This window comes from Capra hircus, chromosome 25 (assembly GCF_001704415.2).
Source record: "Capra hircus breed San Clemente chromosome 25, ASM170441v1, whole genome shotgun sequence".
Classification (NCBI taxonomy): domain Eukaryota; kingdom Metazoa; phylum Chordata; class Mammalia; order Artiodactyla; family Bovidae; genus Capra; species Capra hircus.
Window position 1 is genome coordinate 1,097,734 of NC_030832.1, and position 25,315 is coordinate 1,123,048.

Genomic DNA, 25,315 nt, shown 5'->3' on the forward strand with positions numbered 1-25,315 from the left:
GCAGGGACCCTGGTGCCCAGACAAGGAGCCGCGAAAATGGGGCCAGGAAGGGGACATGAGCCCTTCAGAAAATAGGCTTTATTTGGAGGATTTCAGCAAATAGATGTGGAGCTGAGGGTGGGAGAGGGTGAGGCAGCCCCTGACAGTAGGAGCTGGTGATGAAAGGGACGCGGCCTGGAGGGACAGAGCCTCTGGCCTCAGCCAGTGCCAGCTGCCGTCACCCTATGGTCAGGACGGTCTGTGCTGCAGGAACCGGAGACGTGCTGCCAGGCAACCCATGTGGATGCCGGGAGACCCCTCTGTTTCTTAGGCTTCACACCCTGTACTTGGGGGAACGTCATGGGGAAAATAAACCTCCCTTTACTGCAAAAGAGCTAAAACAAACCTCGGCAGGGGCCAGGGACTCGGAGGGGTGGCTTAGAGACACGCTGCCACCCCTGCCAGACAGGCCAGCATGTCTCCCTGCAGCTCTACGTATGGACTCGGGCACTGAGCTCGACAGGGAAGTCGGGCTCCCCTCTGGCTGCGGTGGGCACGTCCTGGGCAGGTCCCAGGGCCCGGCCGCAGCTCAGGGCCCACTCTCCACCTCCTCGGCCACCTCCTCGTCCGCCTCCTTGTGCTCCTCCACGCTGTTGTGCCGCGTGCGCTTGGGCGCCGCGCATGTCAGAGGGAGCCCCAGGCCCTGGTGCACGGCGTCCACGATGTGCTGGCTCACGTAGTAGGACACGTTGGTGGAGGGCAGCCGCCGCCGCATCTCCTCCAGGTACCTGTAGGCCTGGGGACACAGGGCAGCCAAGACGTCAGTGCACAGAACAACAGCCCAGCCGTGATCAGAGTGGGCAGTGGAGGATGGGGCTCCGGTGACCTCATGACCTTCCCAAGTGTGGCGGTGGCCGGGGCTCTGGGGCCAGTGCTGTGACCTTCCCTGGGAGGAGTCCTGCGGGCAGCCTGACAGCAGGATCGTCTGTCTGGGGCCATGGCCCTGGAGGGTGGGCCACCCTGGATGCCCACAGGGGGACCCTGGCAAAGGGTTCACACACTTCATTGGGGTGGTGGGCAGCACAGTTTACACACACATGGTTTGTCTTGCTCTTGTGCCACAACTACGGAGCCGTAAGCTGCAACGAGGGTGTGTGAGCCACGGTGAAAGGTTCCACATGATGCAATGAGGGTCCTGCGTGCTGGTGTAGCCAAATAAATTTAAAAGGTTTGTCGTGTATTTTGACCAGGCGTCCAGTCCGGTGCAGTCAGCCCGCCCTGTGATTAATGAGTCTCGTGTGTGTGTGTGTAGTCCTTGGCCAGGGGCTGGTGCTTCCTATGGGGCCTCTTCTGGTTCTGCCAAGTGGGAATCTGGGGGGGCATGGGGGCCACCGAGGAGCTCGGGGGGAAGTGTCTGAGGCAGGATGAACGTGCTTATATCCACTCCACCTGCGCCCCCGTGGGGAGGGTCACACGCGAGCATGAGGAGCCTCACGTGGCTTGTGTGGGTTCAGTAAGAATCAATTCAGGATGTGAACAAAGTTTCCAGGAACTCTGACTTTATGAGGAAATGATGGTCACATCTGAGCATTTCTTACAGATGATACAATTCTAGAGCAGTCATCTCGGATGTAATTGGGAGGAAAGATTGTGAGATAAGCTGGGCTATTTGGGGGGACGAGAGGTGCAGCGTACAGGTGCCCAGACTTCCCAACGATGGGGAGGCGGCGTTGGGCACCAGGGCTGGCCCTCGTGTCTGCCGAGTGCTGGCTGTGGGCCAGGAGCTGTGCTGGGCGCACAGGACAGAGGACAGGAGGCCCGGGCCAGGCTGGGGGGCACTGCAGTGAGAGGCCTGGCCCCACGAGGGCAGAGGTGGTTGGGCAGCTGCCGGGGTCAGGCTGGGGAGCTGCTACGTGGATGGGAGGGTGGGAAGCAGGAAAGGACTCAAGGGGGCGGGGGGACTTGGTGGCACACAGGGGCAAGGCAGCAGCATCTCTGGGAGGGCTGAGGGTCTGGGCGGGGCTGTGATGGGGGAAGGGCGTCTGGGGGAGAACCCCCCGCCCCCGAGCTGCAGGGAGGGTTTCTCTGTCCCCCTCCCAGAAGGAGACACGCAGGCCTGTCTTATCTCTATTTACAGGGTTTTTTTTAAATTTGGAGCTACTGTATCCCCCAGGGGACCTCCCAGTGGACCAGTGGCTGAGATGCTGCCCACCAGGGGCCAGGGCTCCATCCCCAGTTGGACACAGAAGATCCCATGCGCTGCAACAAGCACCTGGTGCAGCCAAATAAATAAATAAAAGAGCTTAAAAACTGAAATCCCACAGGCTTCAGAGCTTGAGACCACAAAGAACTTGGTGAAACGCTTGCAATGTGATCTGATACTGAGGATTCAGAGGTCTAAGCATCTCTGCCGTCCAGCTTGTGTTCTAAAAGGGGGACACTGGTTCACTTCAGAGCTGTCTCCATAACAACAGAAGGGTTAGGGTTGGAGCTCGAAGTGGAGGGGCTGAGAGGACATGGGCGAGCCAGCCAGGAAGTCTGAGCTCGCGGTGCAGACCCCCAGGCCGCGGGCGGACACTCAGCTTCCCTGGGAATTGGGGCCAGCCGTGCCCTACGAGGCCAGCACGGCCTGCTGGCGACACTTCTGGAACGACTGGTCGATGCGGGGCTTGTGAGTGCTTGGGAAAGGAAGGGGCCTCGGGTCACTGCCTGTGGGGGCTAGGCTGGGCAGCGCTCTGGGCCAAGGCAAGGTCTGTGTGCAGCCCTTGGGGACATGACGGGAAAACGTGGCGGGCAGAGCTCTGCTGTCTGCACGAGAGGATGGAGACCCAAAGGATGAGGATAGAGGCTTCCGCTGAGCCTGCTTTAGGTCAGCCTCCCACCAGCAAGGACAGACTGCACAAACGCACTGGCTCCAGAGAACAACCAAGGCAGGTGCGCTGGGGCCCACGCTCGGGTGAGTTCTGCTTGTAACCACTGCCTTGGGGAGGCACACCCTGTGGTTGAGAGAGCCAGAACCGGAACCAGAACTGCGTCCACATGGCAGCCGGCACGCGAGGAATGGGGGAGCCCTGGAGCCCAGGTCCTGGCCTCTGCTGGACCCTGACACTATACGCGGTGTAGATGAGCCGGAAAGAATACGGCAGAAAAAAATATTTGGAAGAAAAATAATTACAGCTTTCCCAAATACAGTTTCACAAGGATCCAACTGTTTCCAAGTAACTTACTCTCATCTCAGAAGAAAGCTCAATGATGTCTAAACACACACGCACAGCTTCCGTGGTGGCTCGGTGGAGAGAACACACCTGCCAGTGCAAGGTGAACGGGTTCAATCCCTGGTCTGGGAAGATCTCACCCGCCACAGAGCAACGAAGCCCGTGCACCACAACTACGGAGCCTGTGCTCTAGCGCCCACGCTCCACAACCCCTGAGGCCCGCGTGTCCTAGCGCCCACGCTCCGCAACGAGAAGCCTGTGCACCTTAGCAGGGAGTAGCTCCTGTTCGCTGCAGCTACAGAAAGCCTGGGCGCAGTAGCGAAGACCCAGCACAACCAAAGATAAATAAATAATGTAAAAAAAAAAAATACATGGACATTCACACACAGGGACACAGACACACACACACACAGACAAACACATCATCACTTGACAACCTGAAACATTTACAGTGTCTGCTGCTGCTGCTAAGTCGCTTCAGTCGTGTTCCGACTCTGTGCAACCCCAGAGACAGCAGCCCACCAGGCTCCCCCGTCCCTGGGATTCTCCAGGCAAGAACACTGGAGTGGGTTGCCATTTCCTTCTCCAATGCATGAAAGTGAAAAGTGAAGGTAAAGTCTCTCAGTCGTGTCTGACTCCTAACAACCCCATGGACTGCAGCCCACCAGGCTCCTCTGTCCACGGGACTTGCCAGGCAAGAGTATTGGAGTGGGGTGCCATTGCCTTCTCCATTACAGTGTCTAGAATCCAATAAATAATCACCAGGCCTGCAAAGCAGCAGGAAAATATGAACCACAATAAAGAGAGAAGACTCGACCAACAGAAACACCGGGACTTAAGCCGGGAGCGGAGGACTGTGTGGTAAACCCGTCTTGTACACGGGAAGGCAGAGGAGAGAGCCGCACGGTAAGGAGGCCGGGAACGCGCGGTGTGCTGTGGGGGACGCGAGTGTCTGCATGGCTGGTGTGCTTCGCTGCACAGCAGGCACCGCGCAGCAGTGTGAGCGGCTACGCTCCAAAGAGAGAGAAGAGACGCGAGACGGAGGGAGGAGAGGCGGTCCAGACCCACTGGGGGCACACGTGCAGACGGAGCGACAGCAGGGCTGTCAACCTGGTCTCAGTCAACCTGCAGCAACAGCAAAGCAGCTGCGCCAGTGCAAACAGGAAAAATTCTGAAAAAGCCATCGGCTGAGCCATGGCCCCCCCCCACACAAAACAGGTCCAGATGGGGGGTGCAAGGAGCCCCACAGATGGAGAGGACACAGCAGCGCACAGGTCCCACGGGGACTTGTCCAGGCCATGCTCACCAATAAGAGGACAGACCCCTTGTGGGTGCTTGTGGGGGAGCGGAGCCTGCAGACGGGGCGTGACCACCACAGTGAGACATGCTGTGCGCCCGCCTACATCGAGGCCGTGGTGAGCGGTCCTGCACTGGGACTTTCCAGATGAGGTCCCTGTGACGTCGGCCAGCGGGATTTCTCCGATGTGTAATGAACTGTGTTCACATTTGCACAACCCAGTGAACCAGTATTTTCCAAATGACCACTGTGATGTGATAAAATCATGTGTTTACTGTAGCTGCAGCCCACCAGGCTCCTCTGTCCATGGGACTTGCCAGGCAAGAGTACTGGAGTGGGGCGCCATTGCCTTCTCCATTACAGTGTCTAGACTCCAATAAATAATCACCAGGCCTGCAAAGCAGCAAGAAAATAAGAACCACAATAAAGAGAGAAGACTCGACCAACAGAAATACCGGGACTTAAGCCGGGAGCGGAGGACTGTGTGGTAAACCCAGACCAATCGGTTCTAAGGTAACAAGTACGAAAAGCAGGGCCTGGTCTCCACCTGCAGAGTGTGGCGAAGAGACAGACCCACGGACACCCGGCAGGGTGCGGGAAGGCCCGCCCCTTCTCGCCTGCACGCTGGTGTGAGCTGGGTCTTCATCACAGGTCTCATATTTCAGTTCAAACAACCTGTTTTGCCACATAGAATGCAGAAATCAGACATTAAAGAGACTTGCAAAAATGTACAACAAAGCTAGTTTTCTCACTAAAGGTCTTTGTTTTGGAAAATGCTATTTAAAATGTTATTTTAAATGAAAATGTCATCCATGTTACCATATTGTGGGTTTTTTATGATTAAGTAAATTAACAAGTATTTTACAAATTTATTATTTTCTAATATGGTAAGTATTGGTAGACATAACCCACATAAACAAAAGCTCTTCAAGCTGTCAGTAACTTCCCCAGTGTAAAGGGGTCCTTAGATCAAAATGCTTGAGAACTGTTCTATTAAACTGAATGATCAAGAGCCTTCCAGAAAGAGCGCTCTGAGGCCAGAAGTCCATCTACTCGCTCCATCTGGCACCTACGGACCTGACGTCCATCTTACTATACAAACTTCCTTGGGAGCTCCAGGAGCTGGGCGCCCCAAGTGCGAGCAGACTGAGGGGTGGGGGGCAGGAAAGGACTCTGCCTCTTGAATGGCTCAGAAAATACGCATTTTATGTGTAAAGTATAAATCTTAAAACATAAAGAATGAAGAAATAAATATGACAAAATATTTTACAAGTCATCAGTCTGGTAAAGGGTAACTGGGGTGCTACTATTCTTGAAACTTCCCAGTTTTGAAGTATTTCAAAATAAGAAAGGTAGGAAAGGGAGGGACTTTCCTAGTGGTCCAGCCACTGACTCCACGCTCCCAATGTCGGGGGCCCGGGTGCGACCCCTGGTCAGGGAACCAAATCCAGTATGCCTCAGCTAAGCACAACCAAGACCCAGCACAGCCAAATAAATATTTTCTTGAAAGACTGAAAAATCAAAACTGACGTGGAGCCGCAGGGAAGCCAAGCCCCACCTCGCCCTGCAGGCAGGGCCCCCACCCGGGCCTCACCGTCTGCAGGTCCCCCGAGTGCACGTGGCGCTCCACCAGGAAGCCGTAGACGTCCCCCACGCGAATGCTGCTGTCCAGGTGCGGCTCCTCCAGGAGCAGCTGGCACTGCCGGATCGACTCCTTGGGGTCCTCCACGTAGGTCCTGCTGGGAGGAGGGACAGCCTGAGCCCCAGCCCCGCGTGGGGCTGCGTGTCAGGGGTCAGGGCAGGCCCTCGGCCTGGAGGGCACAGCTTTTGTGAAGGTAATCCCATGAGGTTCATTAATTCGTTAGTAAGTCACGTCATAAACTCACTGATTTAACAAAACGTGCTGGTCACTCACAGGGCCTCACTGGACTCTGGAGGGCACTGGCCTGTCCACGCCCGGCCCTGCTCAGGGTGGGGGGCCTGGGCCGGAGGGCAAGGGCCTGGAGAGAGCGCACTGACCTGGGAGGAGGTCGCGCAGGGCCCCCCGGGGAAAGGCCAGCACAGTGGCGCCAGGGGCTTGGCGGTTCCCGGTGAGTGTGGGTGAGGGGCACCAGGAGGCCCCATGAACCCGGCAGGCCCGCCCTCCAGTCTGTCCGGGTGCTGCCCAGGGCTGTGCCCACTCCCTCCTGCCACCCTGAGGTTCCTGAATCTGCACATGGAGCCGGGAGCACCCTCCAAGGAGCCCGGCTCTGTAAACAGCTTCAGAACAGCCTGGGGCTCCTCTTCGGAGAGCCTGCTCTCAGGTAAGGAAAGTGGCCCACATGAGGGTCTCCCAAGTGCTGCAGGAGCGGCCAGTAAATAAGAACTGGGGTCCTGGACACGTCCAGGTCTGGAAACAGCGGGCCTCCACCCTGGGCCTGCGTTGGAACCAGGGGCTAGAGCCCCCGGGCACCCAGGCGGGCCGCAGGCTCCCTGCAGGTTACAGCCTCCCCAAGCACACCTGCCTCCCTCAGAGTCTTGGGCTGTCTCTGGAGCAACCTTCCCAGAACCAGCCCAGTTCTGGGGGAACCAGAAGGGCCCTGATGCCATGCCTGGGGCTGCAGAGTGCGCCTGCCCACGCCGCGCCCACTGTGTAGCGAGCTCCCAGGGAGAGGGCGCCCTGCGGGTGTCGTGAGCCCCGCAGCCGCACCTGCGTGCCTGCATGAAGCGCTTCACCAGCGTCATCCTGCTCTGCAGCTGTGCCAGCCTGGCCTCCTGGTCCAGCGGGCTCCTGGCCTTGGCCTTGGACAGGCACTTGTAGGCCTCAGTCAGCGCCCCGTGCGCCTTGTCGTAGTTCTGGTACTCGTCGACCTCCACCTGCAGGACGCAGCATCAGGACCGGCACCAGACCAGAGCCCCGCCCCGGCCCCCCCCAGGCCCGGGCTGGGGAGTGGGGTGGCACCTGGGCGCAGGCGTCATAGAAGCCGGCCAGCAGGTCCAGTGCACGGCCCTTGGTGTAGAAGCTGATGATGGTCTTCATGACCTCGGGGTCCTTCTGCCAGTCCAGGGACTGCAGGTAGTTAGCCGCCATGACGTAGATCTCCTTCTGCCGCGAGACGCCTGCGAAGAACACGATCTTCTCCGTGTCCCCGGACTTGAGCAGTGCCCTCATGGCCTGGACAGACAAAGAGCCGGGCTGGGCCCTTCTGGGCACATGGACGGAGCGCCCGCCCGATGTGACAGGCGCGGCTTCAGGACGAGGGAGCTCCGGGCTGCAAGGGCCTCGCGGGCGCCCCAGGGGCCCGGCTCGGGAAACTCGCCCCGCGGAACGTGAGCGGGCACTGGCCACACCCACCTTCAGCCTGTCCCCCGCCTGCGTGTACTTCTTGGTGGCCAGGTGGTAGCTGCCCTGGCGCATGCAGCAGCTGGCGATCTGCTCCAGCAGCGCCCGCCGGGCCTCCTCGGACAGCTCCTTGCAGTCCTTGGGCACCGTCATCTTCTCGGCCATCTCCTCGGTGATGGTCAGGTTCTGCTCCAGGCACAGCTGCAGGGCTTCCTGATACTGGGGGCCACAGACACCGAGGAGGGGCGGTCAGCGTCAGGTGGGCGGGCAGGAGGGGGGCTTCCCCAACCCCACCCCCTCCCCTGGGTTGGGGGAGCAGCACAGCCAGGAGGCGGCAGGGGATCTCTCCCTGCGGACGCTCTAGAAGAGCCGAGGAAACACCGCTGGGAAGGAAGGTATGTTCATCATGGGAGAAGAGACCACAGATCAACCTACCTCAATTCAAGTTTTCAGAGTAGGGGGTTTAGTTACTTTTTTCTTAAAAAAATTTTCAAGAAAAATTTTCTATTTTTCACTTGAGAAAGATTCTCGGGAAGAAAGCGCAGTGTGACCTGGCGGGGGACATCCCCTGCAGAGGCTGCACAGGGAGCCTGGCAGGCGTGCTGCCCAGACATGGATGGTGGGCCTGCTGGTGCGGGCCTTGTGCACACGCCACTCACGTGTGTGAGTGTGCTGTCAGACACAGGGAGACAGGAAAGAGGTGCACGTGCTGGGCTGAGGGGGACAGAGTCCTGGGGATGACAGGCACTGTGGATGCCCCCGAGCTGCACACCCAGGAGCCCCGCGGCAGGACCTTCCGTGGTCTGCGTGCTGGGAAAGAGCGGCGAGTCCCTCAAGCGGGGCCTGCACCCCAGAGCAGCCGCTGTGCTGCGCCCTCCTGGGGAGCAGGCCTGCGTCTACAGCCGTACCTTCTTGGCGGCCAGCAGCAGCTCCACAGCCTTCTCGTACTGACCATGCTCCAGGAAGAAGTCGGAGCAACGGGCCAGGAGGGCGGGGTCCGACTTTTCGTCCAGGTCCTCTGCCACCAGCTGTAGGGCCGCAAACTGCTGGGTGGCAAAGGCCAGCTCCAGGGCCTTGGAGAAGTGGCCGGCCTGTGGACGGCGGGGCTATGAGTGTGCCAGCCGGGCGCTTCTGGGCCAGGCCGGGCCAGGCGGGGCGGCCTCACCTTGTGGTACAGCATGACCGCCCGGTCCATCTGCTCGCCCCTCTCCTCGTAGTAGCGCGCGGCCTCCAGCATGTCCTCAGGGGAGCTCAGCAGGGCCAGGTTCATGAGCTGGTCGTCCAGGCCATGCTCCTGTGGGGGCACAGACGTGGTGTGGACCTCCTGGAAGGAGGGTCTCCCCTGGAACGGGACCCTGGAGAGGAAGCAGGGGTGCCCACCTTGCACAGGCGGATGGCGTTGTTGAAGGCCTGGGCACGCGTGTAGAAGTGCACGGCCTGCCGCACCTCATTCTGGCTCTCGTACTGCCGGGCCAGGTGGTAGGAGGCCGCCCAGTTCCCGGTCTCGCTGGCTATCTCGGCGGCCTAGAGACACCAGGGACGGTGGCCTCACGTCCAGCCTGCCCTGCTCCGGCGGGACCCCTCTTCCCCGTGCACTGGCCCCCTCCCCCGGAGCACCCAGCCCCCTCCCTTGGCACTCCCGTGTCCCCCTGGCCCGACCCGGTCGGGGCACCCACCCGCTGGATGTTGCCCTGGAAGCAGTGGACGCGGACCAGGGAGAAGTAGTCCTGGGCCAGCTCGTAGTAGTGCAGCGCCGCGTCCATCTTGGCCTGGCTCTCCAGGTACTGGGCCCACCACCGCCACAGCGTCCTGCGGAGCCACACCTCTCCTCAGGCCCTCTGCTCCGGCCCACAGCAGCCAGGAGATGGGATGCCGGGCGGCCGAGCCTGAGTGAGGTCCCGGGGATGCCCCCTCCTGGCCTCCTGGGGTCCAACCTGGAGGGGCTGGGACGCTCCACGCCATCGCACAGAAGGCTCCGGCGGGAGGCCCCGCGGGCGGGCACTCACATGTCCTTCATCTTGTTGACGTACAGCCCCAGAGCCTGCAGGTCCTCCACCAGCATCCGCGGCACCTCAAAGCGGTGCGTGTCCGACTTCTCGTAGCTGCGGGAGGAGAGACGGCGCCACTCACCCCTGCCCAGGCTCAGCCCTGGGGACCTGAGGACTGCCTCCCGTGCTCTGCAGCCGTGCTCCCGCCTGCAGGCCCCACCAGCACTCTGCCCGGTGGGGGCCCAGGCCCGACAGGGCCCACGCACACAGCCGGCCGAGCCCGGCAGCCCCCCTAGAGCCCAGGGCTCAGGTGCACCTCCCTGGAGAGCCTTGGACCCCTCGGGGCAGCTCACTAGCCGAGGGCCAGGCTGCAGTCCCCGCTGGCCTCCAGGTGCCGGGCGTAGTTGTAGTAGGTGGTGCGCAGGTGCACGCGGTCGTGGCGCTCGGCCACCTCGATGGCCCTCTGCCACTGGCCTGAGGCCTGCAGCAGGCGGTTGAGGAGGTCGTAGCGCCCACACCTCCTGTAGAGCTGCTCCGCGTCCTCCTGCAGGAACAGTGGGGTGTGGACACTCTGGGGTGCGGGGAGCCAGCCTGTCAGCTAGGGTCTGACCCCCACATCGCCGAGGGGCTGATGGATCCCGTCAGAACCGGGGGTGTCCACTCCCTCACCCCGCCCCCCGTTACGGCCTCAGCTTGCCCGAGGGCTTTCCTGCTCCCTGCGACCTGACCCAGGTAAGCCCACACGGGCAGGGAGCAGGCCCGCGTGAGGGGCGTGCCACTCACCAACATGCCCAGCTGCACAGCCAGCATGGCCACCCTGGCCTCTGGCTCTGGCTCCCGCTGGGCCTCGCGCAGCGCTCGGGCCCCCCGGGCGTGGCCCATGTGCCCCAGGCACACCCTGGCCACGTCCAGCCGCTGCGTCTTCACGCACATGCGCGCCATGTTCTCCCAGACGGCCTGGCTGCAGTGGAGGACACGGGGCTCGGTGAGCAGCCATCCCTCGTGCCAGGCAACGCGGGGACCTGGCCAGGCACACGGTCCCCGAGGAGGGGGCCACATGCGAGCCCCACGGCTTCACCCACAGAACGGCCCGGCAAGCTGGGGCCCATGGGCCCTCCCGAGGACGCAATGACAGCCCTGCCGCCTGGTCCGCAGCTGGGACCCTGCCCCTCACCCAGGCTCCCCTCTGCCACCCTCCCACGAAGACTAGGGGCATCCGGCACAGGCTGCCAGCCCCGCTGCGCCCCTCAGAGCACACCTGCCCCCCCCACCACCTCCATCCCAGGCTGGGCTCCTAGTGGCCCCGCATCCTCCCACAGAGCCCCTGGGTCAGCCAGGAAGTTGGGGATGAGAGGTGGGGGTGAGGGCCCTGGGGGCCGGCCTGCAGAGCCGCCCTCTGACCCTCCGGGACAGGCTCGGGGCGGGGGTCTTTCTCTTTCGGAGGTTTCTGGCATCTCTCTCCCTCCCACCCCAGCAGGTCAGGCCTCCCCGAGAAACGAGAAATGAGGCTGGTGGGAGGGAGGGTGCTCCACGCCCAGAAGACCCCATGGCTCCGAGGAGCACAGACCAGTAACTCCTGGGACGTGAGCGGCTGGTGGACCTACCCTGCCACCAAGCCGGGCTGGGAAAAGCCTGTGGGAAGGGCCGTCCCCGCAAGCTGGTCCCTCCGACGGCAGCTTCACCCTGTGTGGGCCCTGGGGTCCGTGCACCCGATGGACAGGCCACATGGACACCCACCCAGTGCCTGTCTGACAGTGCAAACTCCCTGCTGCCCAGGCCCGCATGTGGACTGTACCCTCAACATAAGGGGCAGGCAGGCTCCCAGCACCCGACTCCAGGAAGCCCGGGCCCCGCAGAAGCTCCCAGCACCCGCCGAGGCCCCTCCTCCCGGGCTGCCCTGTGGAGACCCCGGTGGACGAGGCCACGGTGGACGACAGCTTCACGTCCGCCCAGCGGCACACACGGCACTGCGCTTCTGCCGTGCGTCCCTGCTTTAAGGTTACACTCCTGTGAGTCCGTGTGCAGGAGCGGGGAGGCCTTTGGGGGGCAGCTGAAGGCCCGGCTCGTGGGGGGCAGTGCTCAAAGGACGAGGGGACCCTCGGAGGGCGAGGTCACTCCTGACTCAGGTCTGCTCCTAGGCCGGCCACTGGCCCCGTCCCAGCTGTCCCCTCCGCCCGAGGCTGGGGGCTGGGAAGGCGCCGGCCCGCTGGCCCACAGGAGCCCAGGTGGCTGATGGGGCCTGCAGCCTGCCCCACCCGGGAAGACAACAGGGGCTGCCATTCTTGAAACCACTGCCTGCTGTCCAGCGGAAGAGACCCACGTGAAGACTGGCTCAGGAAGAGAGACTTAAGTAAGCAGGGAAGGCAATGCTCTGCTGCCAGAGGTTATCGGGAAAACCTCCTTCTGAGGTGAGTGACTGCACTGTGTGTGCAGGGACCCCAGCCCGCGGCCCCCTTGTAAGGGTGCCCCTCCGCAGGGTCGGAGCTGACGCTGCGAGGAAGGTGTAGGACAGGCAGCACCCCCCAGACGCGGCGTGGCTGGTGGAGCAGGGGTCAGCCTCGCCTCTGGCCCCGGAAAGAGAGAAGTGATGAGAACTCAGCGAGCACATCTGCTACGAGCCCTGGTGGGAAAAACCCAGAAGAGGCAAAAATCTGCTGGGAGCTGACGGGCCCTGCCTCTCAGGAATGTAAGCTTGGCGGCCCTGCAAGGCGGACCCAGAGCGGGCGGGGCCTTCAGGAGCTGACCCGGCCCCGCTGGGAGTCAGCACGGGCAGGCCGGGCTGAGTGAGGTCTGAGAGCCCAGCAGGCTGACGGTTTCCGGGGCGCAGGACAGGGCGCCCCCCCGTGGGACCGGCAGACTGCTTGGGCCCGTCAGCGTTGGCAGCAGACGCGGCCCAGCCCTCACTCGGGCTTTGCTGGGCGCTCAGCTCACCCACAACCCCCTCCTGCACACGGACGACGCCTGCTCTGGGAGGGGATCTCCGAGTGTGGCCGAGGGTCTCAGCTGGGAGGTGGGGGCGTCCGGGGCCCCCCAGCATGCCAGCCTGCCTGTGCACCCACATGCGGGGGGAGCGGCTGACGGTGGGGGGACACCCTGTGCCCAGGGTGGGCGACTGGCCCCCACCCGCACCATCCACTGGGGCCAGACAGACAGCGGGCCCGAGGGCGGCAGGCGGGCGCGTGGCGCTCCCAGGGAAGGTGGGGTGCGGGGGAGGGTCTCGGAGGCCTCCTGAAGAGGCCCCTGCTTTTCCCATCAGGAAACACATCCTGTGGGCGTCTGGCCGCTATTTGTTACAGTTGGCTACGCCCTCCAGCTCTCCAAAAACAGCCTCAAAAACAACCATTTCCTCCCTGCCGAGAGACGGGGAAGACGCAGGCGCGAGGCACACTCACACACACGCGCCTCCTCTGCCGTCTGCTCTCCAGGCCCAGCTGCTCTGCGGCAGAGGCGCCGGCAGGGGCTCAGACCCGCCGCCCGCTGCTCCCTGCCGCCCGGCTCCACGCCTGCCCCGCTCTGGTCCCGAGAGCGGCCAGCCCCGCGCTCTCCCGCCTCACCTGCCTGCGGGTTTCTGCTCGCCGCAGCCTCCGCCCCCCAGGAAGACGGCGCACTCAGGACTCGGGGCTCTCGCTGCTGCCTCTGTGTGCCCCCCGGGATGGGAGGCCCTGGCCTCGGCGCAGGCCTGGCGCTGCTCCAGGTGCAGGAGGCCGGGTAAGGGGCCCGCGAGGCGGGCGCCCTCGCACCTGCCGCCCGGGCCTTCCCGCCGCCGCCGCCGAGCATGAGTGGGGATGTCCTCTAGCCAGCCCCGCTGACACGCTGACCGACCGCGGCTGGGACTCTCTCCACGACGCGAGACGGCACCGCGGCCGCGATGACCGTCCGGAAAGTGGTGGCCACAGCCGTGCTGGTGGCTCTGGTCTCTCTCGTCCTCAACAACGCGGCGGCCTTCACTCCCAACTGGGTGTACCAGACGCTGGAGGACGGCCGGAGGCGCAGCGTGGGGCTCTGGCGGGCCTGCTGGCTGGCGGAGCGGCCCCGGGGGGTGCCCGGCCCGGGGGCCAGGCCGGGGCCGGCCGACGCTCGTGACTGCGAGGCCCTGGGCTGGGGCTCCGAGGCAGCCGGCTTCCAGGAGTCGCGAGGCACCGTCAAACGTGAGTTGCTTTGTGTCACCGCCTCCTTTAGAATGGCTGGCCATGCACGGGGCACGCCGGCTGAGGGGAGAGGCGCTCCTGGGGACCCGGGCGCGCCCCAGGCTCCACGCCCACCCTGCCCTGGCTCCTTTGGGACAGAATTCTTCCTGTGCAGGAGGGCGCTTTTCTCTGCCATTATGCATAGCTGGGGGACGGATACAGTAATCGAAGCAAGGAAAGCGCATTTTTCCTGGTGGAACATAAAGATTGCTAATGAGTGAAATAAACAAGGAGCGTAAAACACGCGGCTGGGTTTGGACTTCGTTCCACAGTCGTCAGGGTCCTTCGGGCTGTGGGCAGAGGTGAGGGAGACCCATGGGGGGCTGGCTGGAGGTGGGCGGCCCAGGAGAGACTGGCAGACTGAGGTCTGCGGAGGATGGGGAGGAGCCCAGGGCCCTGGCTGCCCCTACTGCCCCCAGCGGTCCTGTCTGGTTGGTCACGTCCCGCACGGGGTCTGGAAGGTGGGAACTTGACTTTGAAAGCGGGGTCGGGTTTGAGCATTCACGAGGGAAGGTCTAGGCACACGAAGCCACCTGACACTGAGCGTGCGGACCCGGGGTACCGGCGGCCAATGGGAAAGGCCACCACCCAGGCTAGGGACAGCCCGTGACGGCTGCGGACAGGCCCCAATGCACAGCCTCCTCCCTCTTCTGAAGGCAACTCTCCTCCCGGGAGAATGCAGCTCCAGCAGGGCTTCGGCCGGCACAGGCCCGACTGCCCCCAGCTGGCTGGGCGCCCGGGTCTGGGCCCCCTTGGGAGCTGGCCGGAGGCCGTTGTCTCCACTTGGCAGGCAGAGACGGAGGCTGTGGGAGGCGCAGGGGCCCCACGAGCCCCTGAGGGGACGCCTCCCCGTCTCTGCAAGCAGAACCCTCACCGCACAGCTGGGGGGTGTCCCATGGGGAGAGGCCTGTCCGCCAGCCCCCTGCCCTTCATAAGCAGTGTGCCACAGCCTCCCTTAACGCGGGCAGAGCCTGGAGGAGTCGGCCTGTCCCGTGAGCTCTCAGACCAGGGCCTGCGGGACGCCGGCAGGTCCTCTGAACTTGGGGATCCAGGACCTGCTGGTCGTGGGGGGGGGGTCCGCTCTGGGTTCTGGATCTGTGCTGAGGGGCAGTGAGAGCCAGGGACCGGGGCTCCAGCGTGGGCTCGGTGCAGGCCACGTCTGCCTGACCCCTAGGGGCCCTGTGCTCCCCTACAGACTCCCCTGCCTCCTGGGGCTCAGGCCACCTGCCACAGCCTCCAACACCACCACGCAGGTGCCCACTGTAGGCATCCCACTCACCCCCTTGCTGAGCCAGGCTGCAGCCTGCCCTGGACCCCCACGGCTGCCCCGCCGCTAGTCCTGAGCAGCTGCCATCACTCACTGTCCCACCTGGCCACCGCCTGAGAGGCCCCCGAACAGCTCTTAGAACGCCCTCCTCCGTTACTGCGCACTTGCAGCAGCTGGTCCTTAACGACGCCCCGAGCATCAGATGTTTTCCCCAAAGGGGGCAGTCAATGCAGCTGCTCACGCGTGAGCTGCCACCAGGAAGAGGCGCTGACACCCTTCTCACCAGCTCCCCGTGACAGAGCGCTGCTGCCCTGCGGTGTCCCGAGAGGCAGGGGGCATCTGGTCTTTTTCTGGGCCTGTCCCTGTCAATCCAATCAGCAGCTCCCAGCAAAACCCCATCCCAGGCTTTGCCTGATGGTCCAGCCTCCTGCTGAGCCAGGAACGAGAGAAGGGGGCGGCCTCGACCGTGAGATCATCTCCGTTTGGACACCCTGGGCCCCGTGCCACTCCGTCCAGAGCCAGGCCAACCTGGAGGTCCCAGACCCCACATAGGTGCCCAGGGCACCCCTTGAGGACAGCGGCCACCCTCCCGCCGGCTCTGTGCCCGCGTCCTGGCAATGCCTGCGGAGCCCAGCCAGAGCTGCTAGGCGCGTGGGGCCAACTCTGCCATCCCCCGAGGGGCAAGCTCTGGTCAGGGTGTCCTGAGCTCTGGATCAGGCCCCCAGCCGGCCCCCCGTCACATAGGTCCCATCCCAGAGCACAGGGCCCCTCGCCACGTCGCTGGTTTAGCACGTGCTGCAGCCCTGACTTTCGACACTGATCAGGCGGGGGTGTGTGGGGGGGGATCGGTCTTGTTTTCCGATCCCCGTTCTCTCTGCCGCTTTTCATCTTTCCACGTGTTGGACACTCTGTCAGGCCCTGACACAATCCTGTCTTTTCCCGGAACCAGAGGGGACATGAATAAACGTGTGTCCAGTCTCGAGCTTCTCCTTCACGGCTCCTCCAAACCGAGCCACTGCCCAGGCTGCGCGCGCAAGTGCGAAGACCTGCCTTGCCTGGGCTCAGGGGACACCGGCAGGACACGTCCGCCCGGGAGGCTGGAGGGGGACGGGGTCGAGGGGCGAGGCCGTGCCTCGGTCCCTCCAGCCCCCACTGACTCGGGAGGCCCCACTCGGGCCAGGGTGGGCGGGCTCAGGGCCTCGCTGCGCTGGGACCCACACCCTGCAGCGTGGACGCTCCCGGCACGGCCAGCCAGTCCGTGCGTATCCGAGGCTGAGCCCCGGGACCAAGAGGACTTTCCTGGGCTCAGGTGGACCCCACACTCGTGCTCTGAGCATCCCATCACCCTCAGCAGCCCTCGTCTCCACTTCTACCTCCAAACTCATGATCTCTTAGAGCAGTAGGGCCTTCCCGTAGGATATAGTCATCTGAAGGGTAAACGTGGTTGCAGAGAGTCCAGGTGAAAAGGCAGAAAGAGCGCGATGAGCAGCCTCCCCAGGAAAGCCGGCGAGTGGCCGAGCCCTGTGCTGACGGGGGAACCGTGTGGCCTCCTGCTCCCGTGTGCGGTCAGCGGACCCGGGAAGCCCTCGCGAGCAGCCAGGAGGGTTCCCACAGATCACGAGATCCGCTGCCCTGCCGCCCAGTGTGGGGAGGCCAGGGGCCTGAGCCTGCGTGGGGATGTTGGGCTCCTGGGGCCTGCCCTGAGCTCTCCTGCTCCTCCCTTTAAAGGTCAGGGTTCCCAGAGACCGCGGCCACATCTTGTGGTCGCTCTGATGAATACAGAACCCAGGACAGTGAGGCAGGGGCCCAAGAGCTGCGAGCTAGAGCGTCAGGCAAAGGAGCCATCTGTCCGTCCATCTGTCTGGGAGTGCTCCTGGGCCCTCGGTGCTGGGCACCAGTCCACCTGCTCACCCCAGGGCTGTTCCCACGTCTGTCCAGAGTGTGGGGTGCCCGCAGCCCTGAACAGCTGCACAGTACAGGCCTGGGACCTGGGAAGGGCGAGACCTCTCGATCTCTGAAAGGCAGAAGAGGGGCTGGGAGCGAGCCGCTTGAGGCCCCCGGGCAGGAGGAGTGATCCTCTGGTGGGAAGCGGCACAGCTGACCCCATGCACTAATGGAGAACGCCGCCTGCCCATAGCGTGCTGCATCTGAGGCCCCAGGGCAGGGGCTTTTACACTCTGGAAGGACCACGGGAAGGGGAAGCCTTAACAGCTGAGGGCTCTGCTGTCCAGCATGCGGGTGGGACGGTATCTCCCCCGATGGGCCTCTCGATGACACCACCCAGTCCCCACCTCTGTGGTCCGAGCCCCAGGCTGCTCCCCGTGCACATCCTGTGCGTCTCGTTCAGGGACCAGGGTCCGGGGTACAGGTGGGTGGGAGCTGGGGAGGGGGTTGTGAGACTCGGGGAGATGGAGGGAGGAGCCCCAGGTAGGCAGGGAGCCCGGCCTGAGCAGCCTGGCTGGTGCCGACCGTACTGACCGCTGCTCCTCTCCCTCCCACCCCGCAGTGCAGTTCGACATGATGCGAGCCTGCAACCTGGTCGCCACGGCGGCGCTGGCGGCCGGCCAGCTCACCTTCGTGCTGGGGCTGACGGGCCTGCCCCTTCTGTCGCCCGACGCCCATTGCTGGGAGGAGGCCATGGCTGCCGCGTTCCAGTTGGCGAGTGAGTACTTGGCAGGGCGGCAGGTCAGCGGTGGCTTCTAAAGTCACAGTGGCCCCCACAGCTCACCCTTCCGCCCACCCGTCACTGTGGGCAGCAGCTGGACAGAAATACGCACAGTGGTGGTGGGGGGGCTGCGGTGCAACTTGAGGGGTTAGTGTCTGTCTGTCCGAGGCCTCCCGGCCCTTCCCGCTGTCTAAGGCGAGGTGCCCACACTCGACACCTGGGTGACTTGCTTGGCTTTTCAAAGTCTCTGGCACCTGCTGTTTCTTTGCCCCTCTGCAGCCACGGTGGCAGGTGACCTGGGTTCACGCTCCTCCAGCGAGGCTGCCGCAGCCTGCCATGGGCACGTGGGCACATGGACAGAGGCGGGTGCCCTTCTGAGCCCTGTGGCCTTCCTGGCTAACAGTCAGCAGGCAGGGAGTTCTGGGCGTGCATGTGGTTCCCAGCCGGCGATCTATAGGCTTGGGGTTGGGCTCAGCTGGGGTCAGACGAGCATGGTGGGGGGCGATGCTGGGGAGAGGGGCGAGGCCGCAGGCCCTCAGTGAACAGTCCAGAAGCCGCCTTGCTCTGGGGATGATGCGGATGGGGCAGGGCCTGGCCATTGCCAGCTTCCGAGGACAAGAGCAACGGCCCCATGGGTGATGAACGGGCCTGGCCAGGGAGGCTGTGCAGTGGCCAGGAAGCCCCGAAGCCGCCCACCCGTGTGTGCCCCGGGAGTGGGGGTGGGGGGAATGCCCATGCTGAGGTCCCCCCACCCTGCCCCCAGCCTGTCTTGTTGGCCCAGGTTTAACCATCATGGGACCCTGGGCTTTCAGGTTCCTGCTGCCCACGGTGAAGGGCAGGTGGGCGGCTGACAGGACAGGGGCGGGGGGCCAGGCATCCGGCTCGGGGGAGAAGCAGCGCCCAGCGGTGAGGCTGCAGCCCAGCCCTGTGGGGGAGCAGGAAGTATGAGTGAATCACGGGGACGATGGACCCCGTCCCCCCCACTTCCTGGAGAAGCGCAGTTTCCAGAATGCGGCTGACAGCTGGCAGCACTCATGCTGGGAAGTGCCGGGTGGGACTCGGAAACGGGCCCTATTCACAGGGCGGCGCAACCCTCGGCTGGTCACTTCCCTGGGGCCAGGCAGCCCGGGGCGCCGCGAGGCCCAGGAGGACGCACAGTAGGTGTTGGGAGAACAGGGCTGTGTCCGCACCTGTGGTCACCCGCGAACGGGGATTCTGGGGCCTGGGACCGCTGCCCCCTCCCTCCTCCAGGACTGTTCCACAGGTGGCCCCGGCTGAGCTTGGGGCTGTGGGTCCGCACCTTGCTGAGAGCCCCCTTCCCCCACGAGGGGTCATCTGGAATTCCATCCCTTCAGGAAGGAAGTGGGAGATTCTGGAAATGTGATTGGAAAAGCTGGATTAAAGACAGATATTCGAGTGGTGTTAAAGGAATAACAGTAACAGCTCTTGACTGGGAAAGGGGCTCCTCCCTGCAGGAGGACCGAGCGTGACACCACACCTAGGAAGAAGTGTCCCTGACACACTTATTTGGAGTACTGTGGGTTTGATGTTAAACCTGACATCTTACTTCCTGCAAACTCTTGTTTCAGAACAAAACTGTATTGTTTCCAAGTAACACACAAAAAAACTGAAGCGAGGGAGCCCTCCCCCATTAACTGAAACCACTCCTGCAACGATGGGCACAGGGGGTGCGCACTGCCCGCCTGGGCATCCCCAGGCCAGCACCACCTCTGGGAGGCAGGACGGGGCTCTGCCCAAACCCGTCAGGCCGGCAGAGGCCGATGGAAAAAGCCAGGAGCCCGCAGGGCACCTGCAGTCCTTCCGTGGTCTGTTGCCCTGCCTCCGCAGGCCGGCTCCCTGCCCCCGCCCCCGCCCCGCGTCCGACAGTCACCCCCCGCGGGGCTGCTGTGCCCAGAGAGGAAATGCACTTGGCCCTGTTTAGACTGTTTCATTGACAAACAGTACAGAGCACAGCGCTGGGGCTTTCTTCTATCACGCAGCTAATTTTAGAGTTAGGTTTTTTCCTGTGCTCTGGTCTGTTTTAAACAGTCAGAGAGAGACTGAAGGGCGCCAGGATATCCTGTCCCAGGAGGGGGAAATGCCTGCTGGTACCTGTTATGCAAGGGAACCTTGAGTCCCCACTGTGGGGCCAGGGGGTGGGCGGGGGAGAGAAGGTGCTCGTGGCTCCCCGGGAGGCGGGAGCATGGGGATCCGCCAGAGAGCAACACCCCAGCAGGAGGAGGCAGGAGGGCGCCCCGTGGCTCTCCCGGTGGTCCCACGGCTGCTCTAGGCACCAGTCCCCTGGGCACGGGATGCCCGCCCCTGGCTCTGTCAAAGGGCAACTCCCACTCCCCCTCGATCAGGGCTGCAAGTCCAAGAGACCCCGTCTCAGACGCCAGGGAGGACCCCCAGAGAGAGTGACCGCCAGTGATTTCACCTGCTGTGCTCTACTGCACTCAGGCCACACGAGAGGGTTTCCAATTTCTTCGCAGAATCTTCCAAGTGTGATTTTCATTTTCCCCCTAAAGTTGAAAAAATTCCTTGCCGTCCCTTAGTCCACCCCCACGCATGAGCTGAACACGCCATGAAAGTGCTGTGCACGGGGGCGGGGGGAGTGGGCGCCACGTGGCAGCCATCTGCCAACGCCATCCGGCCGGCCCCTCCTCGGACACGAGCCCCTCAGACCTCGCAGGGGTCGAGGGCAGGATTTACGCAGACTGTGTGGGCTTCATGTCTGCTGGCCTCCTCTCTTCACTTCTGCAAATCCTGAGATTTTTTTTTGTTGTTGAAAAACTTACCAACACGCTAAGGGCCGCTTACCCTACACCTGAGGAGTAGGCTGACTTTACTGTCCCCAAAGCTCAGCCAGGTGACACATGGTGGCTGCCCTGGCATCTGAGCTGGAGGGGACCTCCTTGCACCAGCAGACCGCTTTCTGCGCTGTCCAGTCAAGCGCCTGGCTCAGGCCGGACGGCTCGCTTTCCTGTCTCCTGCCCCTGCTGCTCCTGTGACCGTGTCCTTTCCCGGACTCCCCCTGGTTGGTGGGGGCGGGAGAGGGGCGGCACTTGTCCACACCCTCTGCTGCTCACAGCGCTGGAAGCCCGCCTGCGGCTGAGCCTCAGGGCCCCACATGCGGGGACTCAGCCTGTGCTGCCCGTGGGCCCGCGGCAGGCGCCCGTGCGAGTTCAGGGCTCAGCCCCACAGTTTCCATCCACGCCTCCGCGTGGGCTGGACGGCCACTCCGGAGGACGGCCTGTGACAGCTGGCGGAGCCCAAGGAAGCCGGCAGGAAGGAAGAGAGGAGAGGGTGCCTGAACCATGCTGCCCCAGCCGCTGGCCCACAGGAAGGGGCTGTTTGCTTTGGAACATAAGCTTGTGAGGACGGAGTCAATGCCACGTGGGTTTACTGCAACTCTCCCCTTAGACTCGCTTCACTGACATCACGGAAAAGGCTCAGGAGATGCTCAGGAGCAAGGGGCCCTCGACCCGGGCTGAGAGAGATGGACGGCCTGGCTTCAGAACCTCGTCAAAGTCAGCGGCCAGTTTGCCTTCAGGAGGATGTGCACGCGGCCTGCGCAGCAGCTGCCACCTCTTCACGTCCCTGTGGCTTTCCACTGCCCACACGTGGTGCAGCGCGGTCCTTGCGGCGCCTGAGTCTGCTCAGCCACACCGCCCCTGCTGGCCGAGGGTGGACGCGATGAGCGCCGTCCTGCTAGAAAGCCACCCGCACGGCTCACTGCGGACAGCAGAGAACGCTGCTCAAGACAAAGCGCGAGAGGTGGGGCTCGGCCTGCTCTGGCCACTGACAAGCATCCCTCCGAGAAGCTGCGCTCACCTGGCCCCCGCCTCTTTGCAGCCGTGTGTGCAGAGCTGTCTGTTCACACGCCAGTTCACACTGCTTTCATCTGGTAACATAAGAAGATCTCCAGTGAACTTGCAGAGGAAGTGACGGGCTGAGTAAATGGCAGCAGAGTAGCCGCCTGTCCTGCTTCCCTCCAAAACAGAGGACGTGCTCTTCAGCCCTCTCAGCGTTGGAGGCTCCCAGGGTCCTGGTATCAGAGGCCCAGCCCCTCGTCCTAAATGCCATGTGGTGGGCGCTGCACCTTGGCGGGGGGGCCCTGGATCAAGGGGTGGTGATGTCCAGCTGTGCACTGAGGGGCCAGGACAGGAGGACCGGAGGCAGCCTGCCCCCAGCTGATGGACACAGGACGCGGCACCAGGAAAGTGGGGGAGGGCAGCGTGTGCGGTGAAGGCGGACGTGAGGCCCGGTCAAGTCCCTAGGGCGGGAGACGCGAGCGGGGATGACATGTGTCCTCTACGGCCTCCGCGGGGCGACCATGCAGCCGTGGGAAGTCACGTCCTCAGAGCCGTGACGCGCTCCAGGAAGCCCCCGTTAGTTGAAGAAGGAAAGGTTAGCTGCACTTCCAGAACCTTCTAGACGTCCTCCTGTGAACCTTACATAGACAAGGCTCAGGAGACACGCATGAGCTGCTGAAGACACACACGTGACACTGGGAAGCCTGCGTTTGCTGCCCTGGCCCGTTGGTGGTTGCTGCCCATCCGCTGAGCCCGTCTGGAGCGAGCACTGGAGCTGGGCACCCGAGGCTCGCACCCAGCGCTCCGTCTCTGATGACCGTGTTCCAGATGCTGCTGGCTTGGGTCACAGTCGTGTTTCCTGCGACCTGTGACAAGCAGGGTCTTACTCAGGCGTGTCCTGGCAGTGGGTCTCGGGTCCCCGGGCCATGTGTACGCCCCGTCAGCGTGCCCTGCCCTGGTCTCAGCCAGGCCTGTCCCGGTCGGGGTCTCACAACTCACAGGCCTCCACTTATGAATTCAAGGTCCTTTGTCCATCAGTGATGCAAAGCCACCCACGTGAGACTGGCCCAGTGCTTTCGCCCGCCCCCTGGGGATGGGCACCACCACATAACAGATCCTCGTGCAACATGTACGAGCCAGGCGAAGCTTCCCTAAGACAGGGCAACGGGCTCAGAGCACTGTGGAGGGAGAGGCTGGGGGAGTCCCCCGCCCCGCTCCCCTCCCCCGACACGGCTGGCGTGCTGACTCGCCACCCACCCCATCCCCTGCTCTCTGAGTCCTGTTGACAGAAGGCCCAACAAGCGCCAGACACCGTGACAAGGGGACACAGAGTGCTTCCGCCTTCGTTTCACAGAACACAGGCCCAAACCCCTCCCGTCACGAACACAGAACCGGCAGCACGAGACGGCGGGCGTGGCTGTCGGTCCTGGCGGGCACAGAAGTGCCGGGAGTTTCTTGCCGCCAGTGTGCATGACAAACAGAACCCATTATTTCTAACAGAAAGGGAGCATGGACAGTGTCAGGTGTGACAAGGTCCACCAAGTGCCGTGGAGAATGAGCACAGGGCTTGTCAGCGCCACTGCTGCCGAGCACGTGACCCACGCAGCACAGATGTTTGAGCCAGACTTTCCAGAAGGCGCAGAGAAGGCGAGACCATAACGCTTGTGCTTCGAGAAAAGCCCAGCCTGCGCCCGACACCCAGTCAGGATGTGGCTATTAGAACTGAGCACGGGCACCACTGCGACGACCCTCTGCCCCGGGGCCACCCCAGCTCGTGCGTGGCCTGGTTTCCTGAGGAAAGCGGGTGGGGGGGACTGGCAGGACCAGAGTGCGGATGTCATGGCGCAGGGACTTGGCGGGCTTGGCTGGCCAGGGCCCAGGGCAGGGGCCGAGACAGTCTGGGAGGGGTGGGGAGTCCCATCTGGACCCTCTGGATCCCCGAGGGCTTTTGTCCTCATCAGGCACGTTCGGTTCCTTTGAAACAGACTCAGCTTGGTTGGCACAGGAGAGGGGCTGCCGGGGCCACCTGGCGCGGGGCTGATGACCCAGGGCTGGGAGGAGGGGCAGGCTCTGGACAGCTTCCTGAGCAGCAGGACCGCTGCCTCTCCCCCCATCCTAGTCACCAGGGCTTCTGGCCCAGACTCAGACCTGAACTCTCCCAAGCGTCAGTGCTTGTTGGCTTAGCCCACAGCCCCTGGGTGTAAAATCCCAGTCTTCTTATCGTAGGAACCAAAAGATAAGTCTGTGGAGCCCTGAGAGACAGAACCATGTCTTTCAGTGATGACGGGGCAACACGAACAGCTGACAGAGGGGGGCGAGGCCGCACAGGGCGCTGTGCAGTCCTGGACGCCCACCACCCTGAGCCCAGCATCATTTGAAGAAAGACAGGGATGAGGGGGATGGGACGGGGCAGGGATGCTCCAGAGCCAGCTGCAGCTGCTCGGAGGGCAGAGGAGACACCCGGAGCCCGGCTCCTGGGCCCCCTGCCTGCTCGGTGTGCTAGGAATAAGAGAACTCTTAAGGACGGGAATTCAACTAAGTCACACACCAGTCTGAGCTGTTCCCAGGTACAACGTAGGAAACACATGTGTTTCCCTTCATTTTGAATGAATCAGGCATTTACAGGCCTGGCGGACCTCACACGGAGTCACTGCTGGGCCATTCGGGGTGAGGAAGCGGGTGTTGGTGTCCCCTCTGCTGGGGGCAGCGGCGGCCGAGGCCAGACACCTGCCAGGGCTCAGGAACCACCTAAGCCCCAAGACTGGGCCTGGCCGGGACAGACGCCCCACCAGACCCATGGGCCCCATTGAACACAGCCGACCCAGAGGTGGGGCATGGGGCGGGACAGGGTCGGCGGAGGAGTCCGGGCGGGGAGCAGGGCCCTCCAGCGGCTGCTTCACCCCAGGCTTCGTCTGCAGGTTTCGTCCTGGTCATCGGGCTGGTGACATTCTACCGCATCGGACCCTACACCAGCTTGTCCTGGTCATGCTACCTGAACATCGGCGCCTGCCTGCTGGCCACCCTGGCCGCCGCCATGCTCATCTGGAACGTCCTGCACCGGCGGGAGGACTGCACGGCTCCCCGCGTGATCGTCATCAGCCGATCCCTGACCGCGCGCTTTCGCCGCGGGCTGGACAACGACTATGTGGAGTCGCCATGCTGAGGGTGAACCCCTCCACCTCGGGACCATCTGGGAAGTGGGGCACTGCTCCCCACTCGAACACACACACCACACGCATTGACCACGTTATCCACGGACACGGGGCTTGACCACATGGCATCAGCACCCTCCCCTGCGGCCCGCGTCACGTTCCTGCACGGCCTTGCGCTCGGCCCTGGCCCATGTTAATTTATTCAGCATCTGCCGAGAGGGGCGTCCTGGGCCCTAACTACTCTGATAAAACAGAACACAGGGAAAGATTGTGACCTGCACAGACCTTCTTCTAGGGACTCAGAACTCACAGTCAGATGGTCACGGCTTTACAACAGCATGGTGTAAGTGAGGTCTATTTACTCCTGATTATCCTTCTAAGTTAAAATAAAATGCCAACCTCTCACCATGGCTTAAAGCTTGTGTTTT

General features: G+C 63.1%; 2 protein-coding genes across 8 annotated transcripts in view; one reads left to right on the forward strand and one right to left on the reverse strand.

Annotated features, from left to right (window-relative positions):
- The window catches only part of IFT140 (intraflagellar transport 140), a 55,631-nt gene continuing 30,379 nt past the window's right edge, over positions 64-25,315 (reverse strand). For 5 of the 7 annotated variants that reach the window (XM_018040466.1, XM_018040468.1, XM_018040462.1 and 2 more), the window contains 12 exons: positions 10,585-10,762; positions 10,155-10,345; positions 9,820-9,915; positions 9,490-9,622; positions 9,194-9,337; positions 8,979-9,107; positions 8,722-8,904; positions 7,826-8,032; positions 7,433-7,645; positions 7,181-7,347; positions 6,086-6,230; positions 64-775 (listed from right to left, as the gene is read on the reverse strand). In XM_018040466.1, the coding sequence (XP_017895955.1) occupies positions 569-775; positions 6,086-6,230; positions 7,181-7,347; positions 7,433-7,645; positions 7,826-8,032; positions 8,722-8,904; positions 8,979-9,107; positions 9,194-9,337; positions 9,490-9,622; positions 9,820-9,915; positions 10,155-10,345; positions 10,585-10,762 (1,993 nt within the window). In that variant the 3' untranslated portion in view covers positions 64-568. The remainder of the gene's footprint in view (positions 776-6,085; positions 6,231-7,180; positions 7,348-7,432; positions 7,646-7,825; positions 8,033-8,721; positions 8,905-8,978; positions 9,108-9,193; positions 9,338-9,489; positions 9,623-9,819; positions 9,916-10,154; positions 10,346-10,584; positions 10,763-25,315) is intronic. The other 2 variants (XM_018040467.1, XR_001917256.1) reach the window with 2 other exon arrangements.
- On the forward strand, positions 11,095-25,297 carry TMEM204 (transmembrane protein 204). Its single transcript, XM_018040470.1, has 3 exons — positions 11,095-13,949; positions 17,762-17,917; positions 24,654-25,297. The coding sequence occupies exons 1-3, from the start codon at positions 13,670-13,672 to the stop codon at positions 24,896-24,898; spliced, it is 681 nt and encodes a 226-aa protein (XP_017895959.1). The 5' UTR covers positions 11,095-13,669; the 3' UTR covers positions 24,899-25,297.